The sequence below is a fragment of the Phocoena sinus genome, chromosome 4 (assembly GCF_008692025.1).
Source record: "Phocoena sinus isolate mPhoSin1 chromosome 4, mPhoSin1.pri, whole genome shotgun sequence".
Taxonomy (NCBI): domain Eukaryota; kingdom Metazoa; phylum Chordata; class Mammalia; order Artiodactyla; family Phocoenidae; genus Phocoena; species Phocoena sinus.
The window spans coordinates 72344998-72364764 of record NC_045766.1 but is presented as its reverse complement, the minus strand read 5'-3'; the positions used below and the strand labels follow the sequence as shown (position 1 = coordinate 72364764).

The following is a 19767-nucleotide window of genomic DNA, read 5'->3' as shown; positions in this document are numbered from 1 at the left end:
GACAATCACTGATCTACTTCTGTTACTAGATAGATTTTCTGGAATTTTATATAAATGAAATCATACAGTATGTACTTTTTGATATCTGGCTTCTTTCACTCAGCATTATGTCAATGAGATTTAATGATGTTCTGTATGGTAGTAATTTGTTCTTTTTGTTGCAGCGTACTGAAATTTGTTTATTCATTAACATATCGATGGCATCAGAGTTGTTCCTAGTTTGGGGCTATGGTAAATAAAGCTATAATGAGTAGTTGTGTACAAGTCTTGGCGTGGACATGTTTTCATTAATTTTGGGTAAATATCAATAAACAGAATTGCTGGATATATGATAGATAAATGTTGAACTTTTTAAGAAACTGCCCAACTGTTTTCCAAAGTGGTTATGCTGTTTTACATTCTCATCAGTAATGTATGAGAGTTCTGTTTCATACATTGTGAAACAGAACTTGCCAGCCATGTCCTTGCCAGCACTTGATATGGTCAGTCTTTTTAATTTTAGACTTTCTGGTGCATGTGTAGTGGTATCTCGTTGTAATTTTAATTTGTATTTCCCTGATGAGTGATGATATTGGGCATCTTTTTGTGTGCTTATTGTCCACTAGTATATCTTCCTTTGTGAAGTGTTTTAGTCTTTTTTTTTAAATTGAAGTGTAGCTGATTTGCAGTGTTGTGTTAATTTCTGCTGTACAGGAAAGTGATTCAGTTATACATACGTATACATTCTTTTTTATGTTCTTTTCCATTATGTTTATCTGAGGATATTGAATATAGTTCCCTGTGCTATACAGTAGGACCTTGTTCATCTATTCTATATGTAATAGTTTGCATCTGGTAACTCCAAACTCCCAGTCCGTCCCTTCCGCTTGGCAACTACAAATCTGTTCTCTATGTCTGTGAGTCTGTTTCTGTTTTGTAGGTAGGTTCATTTATGTCATATTTTAGATTCCACATATAAGTGATATCATATTGTATTTCTCTTTCTCTTTCTGACTTGTGAAGTGTCTTAGTCTTTTGTCCATTTTTAAACTGGGTTGTTTGTTATTTTATTATCAAGTTTTAAGAATTCTAATTTTTTTTTTTTTTGCGGTACACGGGCCTCTCACTGTTGAGGCCTTTCCCATTGTGGAGCACAGCCTCCGGACGCGCAGGCTCAGCGGCCATGGCTCATGGGGCCATGGCTCACGGGCCCAGCCGCTCCGCAGCATGTGGGATCTTCCCGGACCAGGGCATGAACCCGTGTCGCCTGCATCGGCAGGTGGACTCTCAACCACTGCGCCACCAGGGAAGCCCCAAGAATTCTAATTTTGGTGGAGTATAGTTTATCAAACTTTTTCTTTTGTGGTTCATGGTTTTTGTGTCCTGTGTAAGAAATCCTTGTCTATTCCAGGATCATGGAAATTTTCTTTTAGAAGTGTTATATGAAGTATGATCCAATTTGAATTAATTTTTTTATATACTGTTAGGTAGGGGTTGAGGTTAATTTTCCATATGGATATCCAGTTGATCCAGCATCATTTGGTGAAAGGACTATTCTTTCCTCATCAAATTACCTTGACACATTTGTTGAAAATTAATTACCTTATATGTGAGGATCTATTTGTGTACTGTATTCAAACTATGGCCCATAGGCCAAATCCTGCTCATTTTGTACACCCATGAGCTAAAAATGAGCCTGTGCTCCACAACAGGAGAGGCCACAACAGTGAGAGGCCCGCGTACCGCAAAAAAAAAAAAAAAAGATAAACTGATAAAAGCTAAATAAATGGAAATACTATATTCATGCATTGGAACATTCATTAATATCAGCATATCAGTTCTGTACAAATTGATCTAGAGTTTCAACAGAATCCCAACCAAAATTTTATGAAGCTTTTTTGAAGAAATCTACAAGTTGATTTCAAAAGTTATATGAAAATGCAAAGGGTCTAGAATAACCTAAACAACTTTCAAAAAAAAAGGTGAAGGACTCAGATTTCCTGACTTGAAGATGTAGCATCAAGCTACAACTATTATCAAAATAGTACATTACGGAACATACAGATCAGGGGTTGGCAAACATTTTCTGTAAAGGTCCTAACAGTAAAATTATTTAGGCTTTGTGAGTCATATAAGGCTTCTGTTGAATATTTTTCTTTGCCTTTTTTAAAAACAACCTTTAAAAGTGTAAAAATCATTTTTAGCTCAAGGATGGTAAACAAAACAACAAAACAAAACAAAAAACAGCCCAGGTGGTACTCTCTTGAAATTCATGAAAGTGGTCCTTCACAATACGAAGCACCAGGTTTGGCGGGCCAACAGCAGGCTCTCCCAGAAGTACTAGTTTGTACCAGCATACTGTATTTTATTTCCAGTGTTTGGCCCGGTGGGTCTTGTTGCTCCTTGATTAGCCATGTTTAAATTTGAAAGAAGTCCCTAATTTCAGTCTCTTAGATCAGTTTCCAGGATGCAAAGTGTCAATTTTTCTCTTTCTGGAACTAAAGGAACCTGAGACCACACATGCAGGGCTGTGGGGCTGAAGCTACCTGGCAGCAGATCCCAGGCATAGCCCGAAGGACAAGAGAGAAGCTGAAGCTGTGGCTTTGGTGGAGGCGGTGTCTCCTCCTCCTATTGATTTCCAGTTTAATTCCATGTGGTTAGAGACCATATTCTGCATGATTTCAGTTCTTTTAAACTTCTAGACTTATTGCCCAGCGTATAGTTTTTCTTATGCACTGAGTGTGATCTGTAAATGTTAATTAGATCAACTAAATTGAAGGTTGTCCATGCCTTCTGTATCCTTACTGATTTTCTCTCTACTTGTTCTATCCATTACGGAGAGAAGGGCGTCAAAATCTTTTTCTCTAATTGTGGATTTGTCTGTTTATCCTTGTAGTTCAACCAGTTTTTGCTAAGAAGTAAAATACATGAATACTTTGAAGCTCTGTTTTTAGGTGCATAAAGTACATTTAGGATTGTCATATTTTCTTGATGATTGACCCTTTTATTTTTGTGTAATGTCCTTCTTTATCCCTGACAATATTCCTTGTCCTTAAGTCCACTTTTTTTGTGTGTGTGGTACGTGGGCCTCTCACTGCCGCGGCCTCTCCCGCCGAGGAGCACAGGCTCCGGATGCGCAGGCTCAGCGGCCACGGTTCACGGGCCCAGCCGCTCCGCGGCACTCAGGATCCTCCCAGACCAGGGCACGAACCTGCGCCCCCTGCATCGGCAGGCGGACTCTCAATCACTGTGCCACCAGGGAAGCCTCTGAAGTCCACTTTTTAAGTATTAATATAGCCACTCCATATTTATTGTTATTAACATTTGCATACATTTTCCCATCCTTCTACTTTTATCTGTGTTTATATTTAACGTTTCTTGTAGACAGCATATAGTTAAGTGTTGATATTTTATCCAGTCTGTCAATCTCTACATTCTAATTGGAGTGATTAGACTATTTACTTTTAATGTAAGTATAGATTTGGTTGGTTTGGTTTAAATCTATCCATCTTGCTACTTTTTTTCTGTGTTTTTTTCTATTTGTCCCATCTAATCTTTTTTATTTCTTCTGCCTTATTTTGAATAAATGGAATATTTTTTAATCATTCCATTTTATCTCCATTTTTGGCTTATTAACTATACCTCTCTCTTTTTAAAAAATTGTTTGCTTTAGGGCTTACAATTTTAACTTATCATAGTCTACCTTCAAATAATATTATTGTATACCATGAATAATGTATGAATCTTATATCAGAATAGTTCACTTCTTTCTCCTCCCCTTTATGGTATTCTTGCTATACATTTATTAACTTTACATGTTTTGCTTATGTTATAAACACTACCATATATTATTGTTACTTTTGCTCTGAACAGCCAGTCACATATTTTTTACATTATTATTTATTTTAATTGTGGTAAAATGTCCGTAACATAAAATTTGCCATCTTAACTGTTTTTAATTGTACACTTCAGTGACATTAAGGACATTCACATTGTTGTGTTACCATCACTACTATTCATCCATAAATCTCTTCATGTTGCAAAACTGAAACTCTGTGCCTCTTAACAATAACTCTCTATTCTTCCCTTCCTCCTGCCCCAGGCAACCACCATTCTATTTCTATCTCTGTGGGAATCTCTGCTGAGCCCTTTGGTCTCTACGCTTTGGTTGGCAGTGTCTCCCCACCCTCTGCGAAATTTCAGAATTTCTCATCTTTCACTTCCCTTGTAATTCTTTGTCTAGTCTTGTGGAGTTACATCTTACTCACGCTTATTTTAGTATTCAACAAAAACTCAAGGGGACTCCATTTCAGACTTCTAGAACTCTTTCTATGAAGTTCCTTCCTTTCTGGAACATAGCACTGTGACTTCTAGCTATTTAAGCCTCCCTTATCTTCTGTCTCTGTTTTCTCACTTAAGCAAAACCACTGTGCTTTGGATCTTCTTCCCTGCACTTGGTCCAGAATGGGCCTCCAGACAGAATGCCAGGACAATTATCCATTTAGGTTTATAATCTATTTCAAATTAATATTTGTAGGATGGTATAAGGTAGAGGTCAAGATTCAGTTTTTTCTATATAGATACACAGTTGTTTCAGTACCATTTGCTGAAAAGACAATCTTATCCCCATCAAATTATATTGGCACCTTTATTTTAAAAAGTGTGTGTCTGTTTCTGGACTCCATCCCTTTCCATTGATCTTTGTCTGTTTTCACACTAATACTATATTATGGCTTATGACATGAATTTATGAAAGATCTAATGAGTGGTTCTGATGTGATATAAATATTTCATTTGACTTGATATAATCTTGTTTTGAAAACCTAATTTGAAATATAGTATTTCTACTAACTTGAATATAACGTTATACTAGCTCATTTAAAAAATGAATGAAGATATTTACTTTAAACATACTTGTCTTACAGAGACCTGTTAATAAAAGTGAAATTTGGAGAGAGCATTGAGGACTTACAGACCTGCCGACTCTTAATTAAACAGTACATCCCGACAGGACTTTTTGTGGATCCGTATGAGTTGGCTTCATTACGAGAGAGAAACATAACAGAGGTACAAGGGTTAGAGGGATTTTTTTTGAGAGAGAAATTATTGTAGGGATGCTATAATTTGGATTAAGGCAAAATAGGTAAGACAACATTGTAGTACTTTTGTATTGATTTTTTTAAAGTGTATAAAGTAACCTTTCAAAGATAGGACGGGAGTATTCTTTATAAAGTGAGTGATACCTGTCGTACTTGTCAGTAATAAGCCAACTAAACTGATGTTGTTAAAGCTTCTGTTTGAGAAGATTAATAGTTAATAAATACTGCTTCAACAGCAACTTTGTTAAATTGACATATACCCCAACACCTGTATAATTTGGGTATGGGAGGACACAAAACAAATATTTATTGGATATCTGTATGACAAATATCTTCTTTTTTTTTTTAAAGGAAGCAAGGTAAAATTAAGCATTATAAGAAAGACTATGTCCCACACCCTTTACATAGATTAATCTTATAACAACCTTGGAAAGATTCCATTCTATAGTTAAGGAAACAGGCACAGAGAGGCCAAATAACTTATCCAGGATCACATAGGCAAATGGAAAAGCCAAGAAAATGAATCCAGGATTGTCTGATTGCAAAGTTGTCGTTCTTTTGGGAAATAACTCTTACTCCTTAGTTAAGGGTTTCGCTAACTTTGATAAGAATCACCTGTGCAGGTTATTGTCTGCCTGGGAACGTTTAATTCAGCAGTTCATATTGGACCCCAAAATCTGTCAATGGCTCAAGTGATTCCTATTAAGAATTTTTGGGGAACACTGTCTTAATTCATAGGATTATAATCTATATATGAATTTCTAAAAGACGAAATGGATACGCTTAGAGTCATTAATGATGGCGGTTTATTTCTAACTGTGGTTTAGGCCAATTTCTTCACCTGTTTTATTTACTTAAGTTTGTTTTTGAGTAGGTAATTACATTCTCATGATTCAAAATTCAGGGGGTGTAAAAATGTATACATGATAAGCTTCCACCTATTTTTTAACCCCCAGTCACCATTTCTTCCTGTGTTCTGGAAATACAGTGTTTTTGGAATCATAAGTTTCACTCAATCAAAATGTATTAGGGCTTCTGCCTTGGCCAAGTTGGAGAACAGGGACCAGATTTACTTTCCCACTTGAAACAACCAAGAAATAGACAAAATATATGAAATAATGGAAAAAATAATTGAATATCAGGCAGTGAAGGCAGTGATATCTTAGAGATGGGAAATAAATAAGGTTAGCCCTTCAGTTGTCCTAGCTTTTTGCATGAGAATTTTCAGGCTGTAGTACAGGGAGGGTAAACCCAAGCAGAGCCTGGTGGACTTCTTGAGTTGAGGAGATAAAGGTAAGATTTGGGAAAGACCAAAGTCACTAGAATTCACTAGACAGTGTACCAGAGAGGAGAGAACTGCAAAGAGACAAACTGCAGAGATCCGTAGAGGTTCCCCTCAAGTATGTAGTTGAGTATTAATTAATGCATGCATGTGAGGAAACTGCTTGATGCTGGGAAAAGAACCATATGAAAAAATTAGAGGTAACAGTGTCGCACACTGGCTCAGTTGTAGTGCCTGTTCCCACCAACCAGACTAGGAAAATCCTCGTAATTCACTGGGCATTGGATAGATTAAACGGAAGAACTTTTTCTCAGTAGTGGGGAATACTAAGCCCTAGACTGCACATTGCTTCAGTCCTGCTTAACAAATTTCAAAACCAAGACCTTCCAAAAATCAAACTGTTGCAAGTAAATTTACTGCATTCGAAACAAAGCTCAAGAATATTTATAGGAATGCAGGAATATCTAGCACCCAAAAAGATCAAAATGTCTTGACTCTGATAAAAAGTTTGCAAGGATGCAAGGATGCGGGAAAATATGACCTGTAATGAGGAGATCAATGAATCAGTCAAAACTGATGCAGAACTGACCCAGATATTAGAATTAACAGACAGGCCAAGAAAATAGTTATTATAACTGCGTTCCATATGTTCAAAAAGGTAAGTAGAGAAATGGAAGATATATGAAAGGACAGTTGACCTTTTAAAGATTAAGACTACAAAGTGTGAGATGGAAAATATTCTGGATGAAATTAATGGCAGATCAATGCAGAAGAAAAGATTAATGAACTTGAAATCATAGCAATAGAAACTACCAAAAATATAAAAGAGATAAAAAAAGAAATGTAAAAAGTGAGTAGAGCATTAGTGAGTTGTGAGACAACTTCAAGTGGCCCCCACAGTAAGTGTAACTGGGCTGCTTCCAAGAGATGTCTGCACCCCTGCATTCATTGCAGCACTGTTTACAATAGCCAGGGTATGGAAACAACCTAGGCATCCATCAATGGATAAACAGACAAAGAAGTGTGAGAGAGAGATATAGATATGAAAACGAGAGCTATATATAAATGTGTATATACATGTGTGTGTATGTGTGTATATATATGTATATATACACATAAATATGTATACACACACAGACACACAGTAGAATGTTATTCAGCCATAAAAAAGAAAATCCTGCCATTTGCAACAGAACACATGAACTGTGAGGGCATTATGCTAGGTAAAATAAGTCAGAGAAAGACAAATATTGTATGATCTCACTTATATGTGGAATCTAAGAAAAACTGAACTCAGAAACAGAGAGCAGCTTGTTGGTTACCAGGGGTGAGAATGTGGGGAAAATGGGTGAATGTAGTCAAAGAGTACAAACTTCCAGTTATAAGATGAGTAAGTTCTGAAAATCTAATGTACAGCATGGTAACTATAGTTAACGATATTGTATTGTATACTTGAAACTTGCTAAGAGGGTATACTTTAAAAGTACTCACCACACACACACACACACACACACACACACACACACATAAAGGTAATTATGTGAGGTGATGGATGTGTTAACTAATCTTATTATGGTAATCATTTTATAATATATACATATATTAGATCTTCATGTTGTACACCTTAAACCTACACAATGTTGTATGTCAATTATATCTCAGTAAAGCTGGGGGGGAGGTGTAATGGGAGTCCACAAGGAGAGAGGAAAGAGATGGAGATGGAAAAAATATTTGGAGAAATAATGGCTGAGGGACTTCCCTGGTGGCCCAGTGGTTAAGAATCCTCCTTCCAATGCAGAGGATGTGGGTTCAATCCCTGATTCGGGAACTAAGATCCCACATGCCACGGGACAACTAAGCCTGTGCACCATAACTGGTGAGCCCGCATGCCTCAACTAGAGAGCCCATGTGCCACAAACTGTAGAGCCCACGTTCTCTAGAGCCTGCGTGCCACAACTAAAGAGCCCATGCACTCTGGAACCCATGTACCGCAACTAGAGAGAAGCCTGCGCGCTGCAATGAAGAGCCTGCGTGCCATAACGAAAGATCCTACATGCCACAGTGAAGATCTGGTGTGTCGCAAGTAAGACCCAACGCAGCCAGAAAGAAAGAAATAATAGCTGAGAAATTTTCAAATTTGATGAAAACTATAAACCCACATATCTATGATGCTCAAGTACAAGAAATATGAAGGAAACTACACCAAGGTACATGATAATCAAATTGTTTAAAACAATGAGAAAATCTTAAAAGCATCAAGATGAAAAAACCACATGTAAAATACAGAGTACCAAAGATAAGAATAACAGCAGATTTCTTGTCAAAAATAATGCAAGCAAGAAAATGGAGTATCATCATCTTTAAAGTATTGAAGAAACCCTGTGAATTTAGAATTCTGTAGCCAGTGAAAATACCTTTCAAGGTGAAGGTGAAATAAAGACTTTTTCAGACGTACAGGCTGAAAGAATTCATTACCGTCAGACCTCCAATACAAGAAATGTTAGAAGAGGTCCTTCAGGCAGAAGGAAAATGATACCAAATGAAATCTGTATGTACACCAAGGAAAGACTAGCACTTGAAATATAACTACTGGGTAAATATGACTTTTTTCTCTTATTATTTAAATTTTTCCAAGATAATTGACAAAAAATAATAACAATGTAGTGTAGCCATTCTTAACCATGTCTAAGAATAAAATGTATGATAGCACTATCACAAAAGCTGGGAAGTGAGAAATGAAATACACTTTTGTAAGGTTGTTATACTAAATGTAAGGCAGTTTAATGTCACTTGAAGGTAGACTTCTGCTACATTAAAGATGTTTACTGTAAACCCTAAAGTAACCACAAAAATGACAAAATAGAGTTGTAGTTAATATGCCAGCAAAGCAGATTAAATGGAACTATAAAAAACATTCAGTTACCCGGAAAGAAGGCAGAGAAAGAAGATAAAGGGAACAAAAAATAGACGTAAGATATAGAGAACAAGATGAATTAAACTTAACCATATCAATAAGCATATTAAGTGTAAATGTCTAAATATCTCCATTGAAAGTCAGAGATTTTCAGATTGGATAAGAAAGCAAGACCCAACTGTATGTTGCCTACAAGAAATGAACTTTAAATTTTAAAACAAAAGATAGAACATGCTCACACTGATCAAAAGAAAGCTGAAGTGGCTATATTAGTATTAGGCAAAGGGATTTCAGAGCCAAGACTATCACCAGTGCTAAGGAGGGTCATTTTGATAAAGGGATCAACTAATCAGAAGGAAATAATAATCCTAAACATTTATGCCACTAATACCAGAGATTCAAAATGCACAAAGAAAAACTGGTAGAACTGTAAGGTGGAATAGATGAATCCACAGTTATAGTTGGAGATTTCGGTACCCTTCTCTCAATAATTGACATAATAAGTAGACAGAAAATTGATAAGGATATGGAAGATTTGAACAAAACTATCAACCAACTTGACCTAATTAGCATTCATGGAATACTCCACCTGACAACAATAGAATACACGTTCTTTTTTTAGGTGTACATGGAATATTTACCAAGATAGATCACTCTAGGCCATAAAACAAGCCTCAATAAATTTAGAAGAATTCAATATGTGCCAAGAATATTCTCTGACTACAAAGGAATTCAATTATAAATAAAGAAGAGAAAGATCTCTAGAAAACCCTCAAACATTTGGGAACTAATTAGCATACTTCTAAGAAATCCATGGTCAAACGAGAAATCAAAAGGGAAATAAAGAATTTTGAGCTGAATGGAAATGAAAATACAAAATATCAGAACTAGTGGGGTACTGCTAAAGCTGTGTTTAGAGGGAAATTTGTAGCACTAAAATGCCTATTTTAGAAAGAAGAGAGGTCTCAGTCAGTGTTTTCAGCTAAGCCTCCTTAATCTATGAAAAGAAGAGCACATGAAACCAAAGTAGAAGAATATAGATAGTGAAGATCATAGCAGAAATTAATGTACTAGAAAACAGAAACACAATAGGGAAAGCCAGTGAAACCAAAAACTTGTTCTTTAAGAGGGATAAAATTGATAGACCCTTAGCCAGACTGATTATAAAAAAAATAAGTACTGTTAGAATTAACATCCCTGTGTCAGAAAAGTATTGTACATTTCATTTTTTATAAAGTTTTACATTTTTAGATTGTACAAGTTATTCAGAGATACCAATTACTGTGTCTTAATTGGGGAATGTTTTGGGTTGTTTTGAAAGCTCTAGCCTATGAGAGAAAGATCTGTTGAATGTTACAGATGTGGTACAAAAGTTTTATAGCTTAATTCATTTAACTTTGCTCTGGTGGTTTATGACACGTGTAGTTGAGTGTTGTCATGAAAAAGTATAGGTCCATGTCTGTTAACCAGTGCATGTTGCTCTAGGATTAATTTTTGATACATAATTTTAATTTCTTGATAACATTCTATTGCTATTGTTTTATCATGGTGAAAGTGGAACAATGAATTCTGACTTTTGTGGATCAGCGTAGAGTCACTGGACTTTTTGGGGTTGCACTGATGGTTTGGCACGTGTTTGGGAGATTTACCAGCATCTAGCTATTGTCTAGATCGCTTTTGATTGTCAGGTTATGATTTTCAAAAATATTTCTCTATTATTTTGAATCTAAAGTGATACACATACCTGTAACTCTCTTGAGATTTTGATCACCTCTCAATTGGTATACCTATTTGTACATTTCCCCTTCTTCCCTATTGTAGCTAGGTGTCAAGAAATTCATAGCCTAAACTCCTGAGTCGGCTCCAGGACCTCAGACTGTTGTTTGTGGACTAGCTTCTGCTGGTTCTTAGTTGATTAATGCTGGTTGACAGATTGGGATTTCAATTAAATCTCAATAGCCTAGAAAAAATGGACTGTAGCCAGAAAGATAAATTTAATAGAGAGAGATATAAAGCCCTGCATTTAATTAGTAAAACATCAATTACTCGATAAAATAGGATGGGAGTTATTTAAAGTTTTGTGCAGAAAGTTCAAATGAAAAATATAGGGATGAATAGGCAGAGCACAGGGTCTGTGAAACTATTCTGTATGATACTGTAATGATGAATACGTGTCACTTTACATTTGTGAAAAATCCATAGAATATACAATGTAAAGAGTGAACCCTAACTTAAACTATGGACTTTAGTTAATAATAATGTTCATCAGTTGTAACAAATGTACCAAACTGTTGTTAATAATAGAAAAAACTCTGAGTGTGTGTGGGAGCTGTGGGGAGTATGTGGGAATGCTGTTATTTTCTGCTCAGTTTTTCTGTAAACCTAAAACTGCTCTAAAAAATGAAATCTATTAATTAAAAAAATAGAGAGAGATAGTATATAGATATGTGTCACACTGAAATGAGGCTGCTAAAAAGCTAATGCAATTTTTACACCTAGAAACTGAAAAAAAAAAAAAGCTAATGCAATTTTTGCTAAAGAAGGTAGTGTTGCTACTATTTCCTCTGAGTATTTTGAAAGGCAGTTGATATGATGCATGGTTTAGACACCATGTCATGAGAAACCAAGAAAACTGCATATTTCTTTGGGGAGGAGAAAACTTAGTGGGGGCAGTGTGGTTGCCTTCTGATGCATAAGGGACCCTTAGTAAAACAGAGGACATATTTATTGCAGATATTGTAAGCATCGACAATTGGTGAATTATTATGGGTCAGAGCATCAAGTTTCTACTAATAAAAAAGGAATAATTTTAACAGTACATAAAGTGAGATGGCTCAAAGTAATGAACTCCCTTCCAGTCATTGAAAGCATTAAAATAGTGGCTGGATACTTGATAAATACTCTCATTGGAACAGTGGTTTAACTTGATTACCTCTAGGTTCCTTATGGCTCAAGATTATATAATTCCTTGACCTTTACCAATAAGTTCTGTTACTCCTGTGATGAACAGAGAAGAAACAACATGTGAAAATATAGCACTTGGTATCACTGTCAAATAGAAGAATTAGAATGCTCGCTGTGGTGGGTAGAAGTTAATGCTATTTTTTTCTCTTTCCATAAAGAATCTAGAGAAAACTTGTGGGTGTGTATGCATACACACACACACGAACACAGATTATGTATATAATGTTGATATACATGTGTATGTGTGTGCATATGTATATATGTGTGGTTTCATACATAAATATGTATGTATGTGTATATGGATACGTTTGTAAGTTAGGGCTAATTTCTGCCACATGTGCAGTTTTACTTTTGGTGTAGAATACTTATTTTAAAATGTTTTTTACCATATTATTTTTTAAAAGAATCATTTACCATTTTTTCCATTAACTTTTTATGCCCAGTATGGAAAGAGTGCTGACCTTTGCTTAGACTTCCTGACCACAGTGCTCTATCTTACTATCATCTTACTTCTGTGAAGAACAGGAAATTAGCAGAATGACACCAGTCATTTTAACCCAATACTGGGTTAACTGTTTTTGTCATAGTTTTCATACTTTTTGAATAATGCTATATTTATTCATGAAATTTCTTTTCTTGGTACCTGTGTAGTTACCTAAACAAAGGTTGATAAGGAAATTACATAGAAATTTTTATTATGGGGAAATTTCACACCGCTGAGTATAATTTCCTCAGTTTACTTTTAGTAAATGTTATTAAACACACATCATATCTTGTGTTTTCTACTTAAAATTGAGGATGGAAGGGGAATGGAAATTGTTTATAAGGGGGGTGTTTTGACATTTTTGCTCATCTATATAACAATCTTCTGGTTTTATTTATTTTTTAATCTTCCTCATTCATTTCTTCTGGACTAATATTTGTTTTCTTTTTGACAGGCAGTGATGGTTTCAGAAAATTTTAATATAGAGGCTCCCAACTATTTGTCCAAGGAGTCTGAAGTTCTCATTTATGCCAGACAGGATTCACAGTGCATTGATTGTTTCCAAGCTTTTTTGCCTGTGCATTATCGCTATCATCGGCCACATAGTAAAGATGGAGAAACCTTTATTGTGCTCAATAACCCAGATTTATTGATGTATTGTGACCAAGGTAAGGATTGCAAGTCTTTTTGGAGAGTTGAAAATAAAATTAAAGGTATAATGGTAAGTCTGAAGTCAAGGACGGTGATAACAAAATCATGTTTCTTTTTTCTTTCTTTTAAACTTTTTGATTGTAAAATAAAGCACAGATATAGAAAAACTTCACAAATATATAGTTTAGTGACTTATTAGAAGGCAGATACCCAGGTAACTACCACCCAGGTCAAGAAACAGAACTTTGCCAGCTGCCCGAGCAGCAGCCCCGGATGTTCTGTCCCAATCTCCTTTCCTGTAAGAGTAACACTCTCTCCTGACTTTTAATCACTTCCTTATGTTTTTTTATACTTTTATCACTCAAGTGGGCGTTCTTAGACACTGTAGCTTAGTCTTGCCATTTTAAAAAAATGTTATTTCCATTAAGTCTCTTAATTTACAGATTTCTCCTCTATCCCCTTTAAAAAAAACTTATCTGTTGAAGAACCGGGGTCATTTGAGACCCTATCACTGTTGGGGTTTGGGTGATTATACTCATTAGTTCATCTGACTTCTTTATTACTTGGAAATTGGCAGCTGGCTCGAGAGGTGTGATCAGATTCAGGTTTGATTCTTTTGGCCAGACTATAAGTGGTGATGTGATCTTTTATGAGAGGGCATATAATGTCTGGTTGCTTCTTTATTCAGCCATTGATCCTTATTACTCCTTTGCTGCTTTCTGTTTCTTCATACTGATATTGCAGGATTTGTAGCTGTTAGTGCTTTGTGTCCACTCACATGTATTTTGGTGTTTAAGGGGGATACTTTATCACCTAGTTTTGTTGTAAAAGTTGTCTATGAGTTATTGGTTTTGTGTGTGATTGTTCTTTCTGTTTTTATGTGTGGATTTTTTTTTTTTTTTGGCTGTGTTGGGTCTTTGTTGCTGCATGCGGGCTTTCTCTAGTTGTGGCGAGCAAGGGCTACTCTTCATTGCAGTGCGTGAGCTTCTCATTGCGGTGGCTTCTCTTTGTTGCAGAGCACGGGCTCTAGGCACGAGGGCTTCAGTAGTTGTGGCTCACGGGCTCTAGAGCTCAGGCTCAGTAGTTGTGGTGTGTGGGCTTAGTTGCTCCGCGGCATGTGGGATCTTCCTGGGCCAGGGCTCGAACCTGTGTCCCCTGCTTTGGCAGGTGGATTCTTAACCACTGCACCACCAGGGAAGTCCCTATGTGTGGATTTTAGTAAATTAAACAACTATGCTCTCATCATTTTCAGTCTTCCTACAATCAAGACTTTAAGAAGCCCCTTTCAGATTTTGGTTCTTTGTGTCTCCAAACAGAAGTCAGTAGCACTGTTACTAAAGATTGGCAGATAGAAAGTTTTTAATTATACATTTGCTGTCATCATATATTTCATGATGAGAAAACTTAAAAAGTATTCAACTGTGTTAGCTTTGTTTATCCAACCTAGTTTTCTGTTTCTTCTCATGGTACATTTTACCTACCCTAAATAAACTTTGGAAAAGTGCTCCCTCCCAAGAGAGCACCTGGGGTTCTGGAATTGTTCATTTTTTTGGTCTGAGAGTTCTTTACATGAGTGTGTTTTCTCTATGGAAATTTATCAAATTGTAGGTTTAGGATCTGTTCATTCTTCTGAGATATGTTATACTTCAAAAAAAGTTTTAAAAAAAATGGCCCCTGGTGTAGTGGGATTTGTTAAGAAGTCATGCTCAACTTCTATGCAGTCTTTGTAATTTTATAATTTCCTAATCATCCACTTAGAACAGGCTATTAAAATAGAACAGCACATGATAGTTGGGTCCAAATCATGTACATTGTGTATTAAAATATTTGAATACTCATATCCCAACATGAAAGACTGGCCTAGCCTCTAGTCCAGATCAGTTTTCTGATATGGTGTTCTACCACTTTTTCTCAGAGTTTCCAATTTTGAAATGCTGGGCTCAGTCAGAAGTGACAGCTCCTTGTGCTTTGAACAGTAAGGATAACTGCCAATGGAACAATATGAAATATAAATCAGTAAGTTAATATTTTATGTTGTTTTAGGTCATGCGGCCTCATATAAAACTCTTTCTATAATGTTTCTGCCACATTTAAGAGATTAGCATTTTATATTCTATCATAGAAAGCTGTTTTTTGTTTGTTTTTAATGTTGTTTCTATGTTACTAATAGCAACAGTCATAGAATCATTTAATTTGGGGGTGGGGATTTAGAGTTAGTCCCAATGCCTCATTGATCCAGAGCTTAAGTATAGCTGATGGGCTTTTTAAAAGTGTGGAATGGTAAAGAAAAACAGTGGTGTGTCCATCTGATTTTAATCAATAAAACTTCACTTTATTTAGAACTTTTTATTAATTTTTGAGCAACAAAATGAATTAGTTGACTTTATTATATTACACAGAACAAGTGAAAAAAGGAAAGTAAAACTCTAAAGTTGTATCATTTCAACTGTGGTTAAGTAGTTCTAGACAGTTATATTGTTATTATAAATCTAAATCTAGGCTGTTTCAGGCCATTTTTAGTGTTTTAGCCTCCCAACTTGTTTTCAGTTATTAAATTAGGTAAGTATTAGTACTTCATTAACACTGGCTTTGTCTAAGGAGTCTGTAGTTTTCTACTTACCCGCTTGAGCTAACATAGTCTACTTTCCTCTCTTCAGAGTGGTAAGTCTTTGTACAACATATCTCTTTTCTTTCCCTCTTTTTCTCTGTTCTTTTGTTACTCTTTTAAGAGCTGCCTTTTAACTGATGCTTGTAGTATCTGAATTTCTCTTTGTTCCTAATTCTCTTTAAGGCCTGTTTTCTTTGGTTGAATGCCACAATCTGTGTCATTATTTTTACAATTTATTTTTACAAGGAGTCAAATGAGTTTGCAACAAAAATAAAAAAAATTAAAAAATTTAAACTAGCAGACAACATAACTGTCAATCAGATAAACATAAGGCAGATTTGTTCATATGTGTGGGTATTTGGATTTGAAGTGTTTTCCTTGTAGTTGCTTAGAAGTATGTTTACCAGCTAACTCAGAAAACCACTACTGACAGTGAAGCCCTACTGCAAAGCCTGTTATTTTGTATTGGAGAACCTTCTTTGAACAGACAGTTGGAAAGATGTATGATTGTGCTAATATGTTATGCAACATAAATTTGCTTTTGAGATTTCTATTGCCATAGAGTACCTGGATTTTTTTCAAACTCTAAAATACATCTGGAGAATTACATTTGATTTTCTTATGTGAATGAAGAGTATGATTAGTATTTATACTATTTATGATGTATTGGTTTAAAAAATTGGTGGTGTGCATTGCTACACAATAAAAAATCACTCTATTAAAACATTTTGAATTCAGTTCTCTTTAAGACCATGTAACTTGAAATAGGAGGTCATAATTAAGTACTTTGATTTTTTTCTTTGTTACATTTCTTGTTTATATATACCAGAAAAATAGGTGACCATTACTAACATGGTGATCTGTACTAAGGCTTGTTTTAAAATGCCATTATTTGAAAGATACTTTTAGATGGCACTTTGCTACAGACTGTGTTGGTAACTTTTTTTTTGCATGTGAAAGTGTAATCCATGCATTTATAAAAAGAAACCAAAAATAAAAGAATTCCCAAGTTACCTAAATTTTAATGTTTTTAAAAACCTTTTTTTTTTTTTTTGCGGTACGCGGGCCTCTCACTGTTGTGGCCTCTCCCATTGCGGAGCACAGGCTCCGGACGCGCAGGCTCAGCGGCCACGGCTCACGGACCCAGCCACTTCGCGGCATGTGGGATCTTCCCGGACCGGGGCACGAACCCACGTCCCCTGCATCGGCAGGCGGACTCCCAACCACTGAGCCAGCAGGGAAGCCCCAAACCTATTTTTAAACCATAAAACTTACCAGAGTTTCTAATTGAACCCTTTATCTTCAAAACAAAATAGAAAATAGAAACCAAGTTGAACATAGGAGAATTTTTGTATTGCTAGTCAGTATTGCAACTACTTGGATGTTTTAAATACAGTAAAGGACACATTCAATTGTGTAATTTGTGAATAACAAACTTAAAAAAATTTTTTTTGGCTGCATTGGGTCTTCGTTGCTGCACGTGGGCTTTCTCTAGTTGCGGCGAGCAGGGACTACTCTTCGTTGCGGTGCACAGGCTTCTCATTGCCGTGTCTTCTTTTGTTGCGGAGCAAGGCTGTAGATGTGTGGGCTTCGGTAGTTGCAGCACATGGGCCCTAGAGCACGTGGACTTCAGTAGTTGCAGTGCTTGGCTTCAGTAGTCGTGGTGTGTGGGCTCTAGAGTGCAGGCTCTGTAGTTGTGGCACACGGGCTTAGTTGCTCTGCAACACGTGGGATCTTCTCGCACCAGGGATAGAACCTGTGTCCGCTGCATTGGCAGGTGGATTCTTAATCACTGAGCCACCAGGGAAGTCCTAACAAACTTTTAAAAGCTGTTTGAGGAGAGAAACAGCAAAACAGGAAAGAATGGATCCTTTAGTTTTATTGTTGTTTTAATGTTTTTCCTTTAGGGCTTTAACTTCTAGATTATTCTGTTTTCTAATATGAAACATAGTAAGAGGAAGTAAATGTTTATATTGATTACAGAGGTGACATTAGGATATAGCTAGTATTTTTTAACAATATACTCAACTCTATGTAAAAAGCAGAAAAAGTCAAAGCTAATGAGAATTTAAGAATTATGGGAATTGAGTCTGATTCTGTTAAATTAACTGAAATGTTGAATTTAAAAGAATCATTCAAATAATAATGTTATATGTAGTATAGCAATGGCTGAAAGATATTTAAAAGAAAAAGGAAAAAGTTAAAATTAAAAATCAAAGAAGCAGTGGTTTCACCTTAGGACATTGATCTTAAATGTCTTTAACTTCTCTATCCATCTCTCTCCCTAGGTATATAAGAATGCGAATCTACAGGTTCCAGTGGGACTGACCATACATACCTCTTTAGTATGTTCTGTGACTCTGTTTATTACCATCTTGTGTTCTACTTTAATCCTTGTGGCTGTTTTCAAATATGGCCATTTTTCCCTATGAGTTTTATGTAGTTAAACGCTTTCCATAAACCTAAATAAGACCTATTCATTTGTGACTAGAAGTGTTCTAGAATTATGTCATTACTTTTTTCTTTCATCTTCATTTATGGCTAATATTATGTTTACTAGAGGAAATTCTGGATGATTCTCAGCTAATTTCAAAATTCAGTGCTCTGTTGTGTCGACCTCTCATAATCCTCAAGCATCAAGTGCCAATAGAGGAAACTTAATTCTGTTAAATTAATATTTATCTTGTGAGAAGTGACTTTATCTTCATTTGTGTTATAAATGAGTACTTTATGTATTAGAGACAAATTATCGCTAAAAATTGAGAAAATTGTTATGAATAAGATTAATTTGGATGAATCAGAGTTTATTTGAATATTAATTTTATGAGAATATTAATTTATCTAGTGTTTCAAAGAAAATCATTAAACTAGGACAGCTAAGAAATTATTAATATCAAAATTGATTTTTCCTTAAAGCATTTCCATTCTCCTTTTCTATTTTATAATACTGCTTTTGAATATATGAATTGGCAAAGGGCTTGATGAAATTAAGATTAAAGTATATTTTATTAAGTTGTACAGTTATAAAACTTTTTTGAATCTTTGGGTGATTTTTTAAAAAACAAAAGGTCTTGATTTACTGTTTTTCTTTGTATAAATTAGAAAATAAAGTAAGTGCCATAAGCTAATTAAAAAATAGAAGGGCAAGCATGTTCCAAAACAGAAGCCGAAAAACTGGGGTATGTTGGCATTGTTTGTTTTCTGTGGCATAATGGGATATGATGTACTTCATATATGCTATCACTGGTTAATTTCCTAAAACATTCTGGTGTTTTTCTGGAATAAATCTTTTATAATTTGCCACGTATAGCTTGACCTACTAATAACAGTTCTTTTTTAAGATGTGTTTGAGAACTTATGTATTGAGAAAGGCCACCCAATGCCATAAAGCAGAAATATTAGAGATCTTTAAAACGGTGAAAATTTCAACCCAGTCTTGCTTCATAGCTGTTTAGTATTTTCTTATAAGACAGAATTCCATGTTTTCCAGGCATTTTTTTTTCACAGTGGGATTAATATAGTGGCTTGAAATAGAATTATATGTCAGTAAAAATTCAGTAACATCAACAACATTTTGGAATATGGTTAGTCAGGTGGGGGAACACGGTACTATATTTAACCTCTTAAGTGTGTGTGTGTGTGTATTTTCTTTTGCACATCGAAGCCAAGTTCCTCAGTATTTAAATGTTTTCAAGTTAATATTTGAGATTTGTGGCTTGTAACATGATTCAGCCATTTTTCTCATTTATACAGGTATTCAGAAATGTAATAAAAATGTGAATGTGA

At 35.4% G+C, this 19767-nt stretch overlaps 2 protein-coding genes across 2 annotated transcripts in view; both read left to right on the top strand.

The window, feature by feature from the left end:
* Positions 1-19767, top strand: part of PIGX (phosphatidylinositol glycan anchor biosynthesis class X) — a 26627-nt gene extending 6860 nt beyond the window's left edge. The window contains exons 4-7 of the mRNA XM_032629405.1: positions 4905-5046; positions 13177-13390; positions 15289-15389; positions 18270-19767. Of these exons, the coding sequence (XP_032485296.1) occupies positions 4905-5046; positions 13177-13390; positions 15289-15389; positions 18270-18413 (601 nt within the window). The 3' untranslated portion in view covers positions 18414-19767. The remainder of the gene's footprint in view (positions 1-4904; positions 5047-13176; positions 13391-15288; positions 15390-18269) is intronic.
* Positions 13255-19767, top strand: part of PAK2 (p21 (RAC1) activated kinase 2) — a 95523-nt gene continuing 89010 nt past the window's right edge. The window contains exons 1-2 of the mRNA XM_032630796.1: positions 13255-13390; positions 18270-18326. The gene's annotated coding sequence lies outside the window, so the exon portion shown is untranslated. The remainder of the gene's footprint in view (positions 13391-18269; positions 18327-19767) is intronic.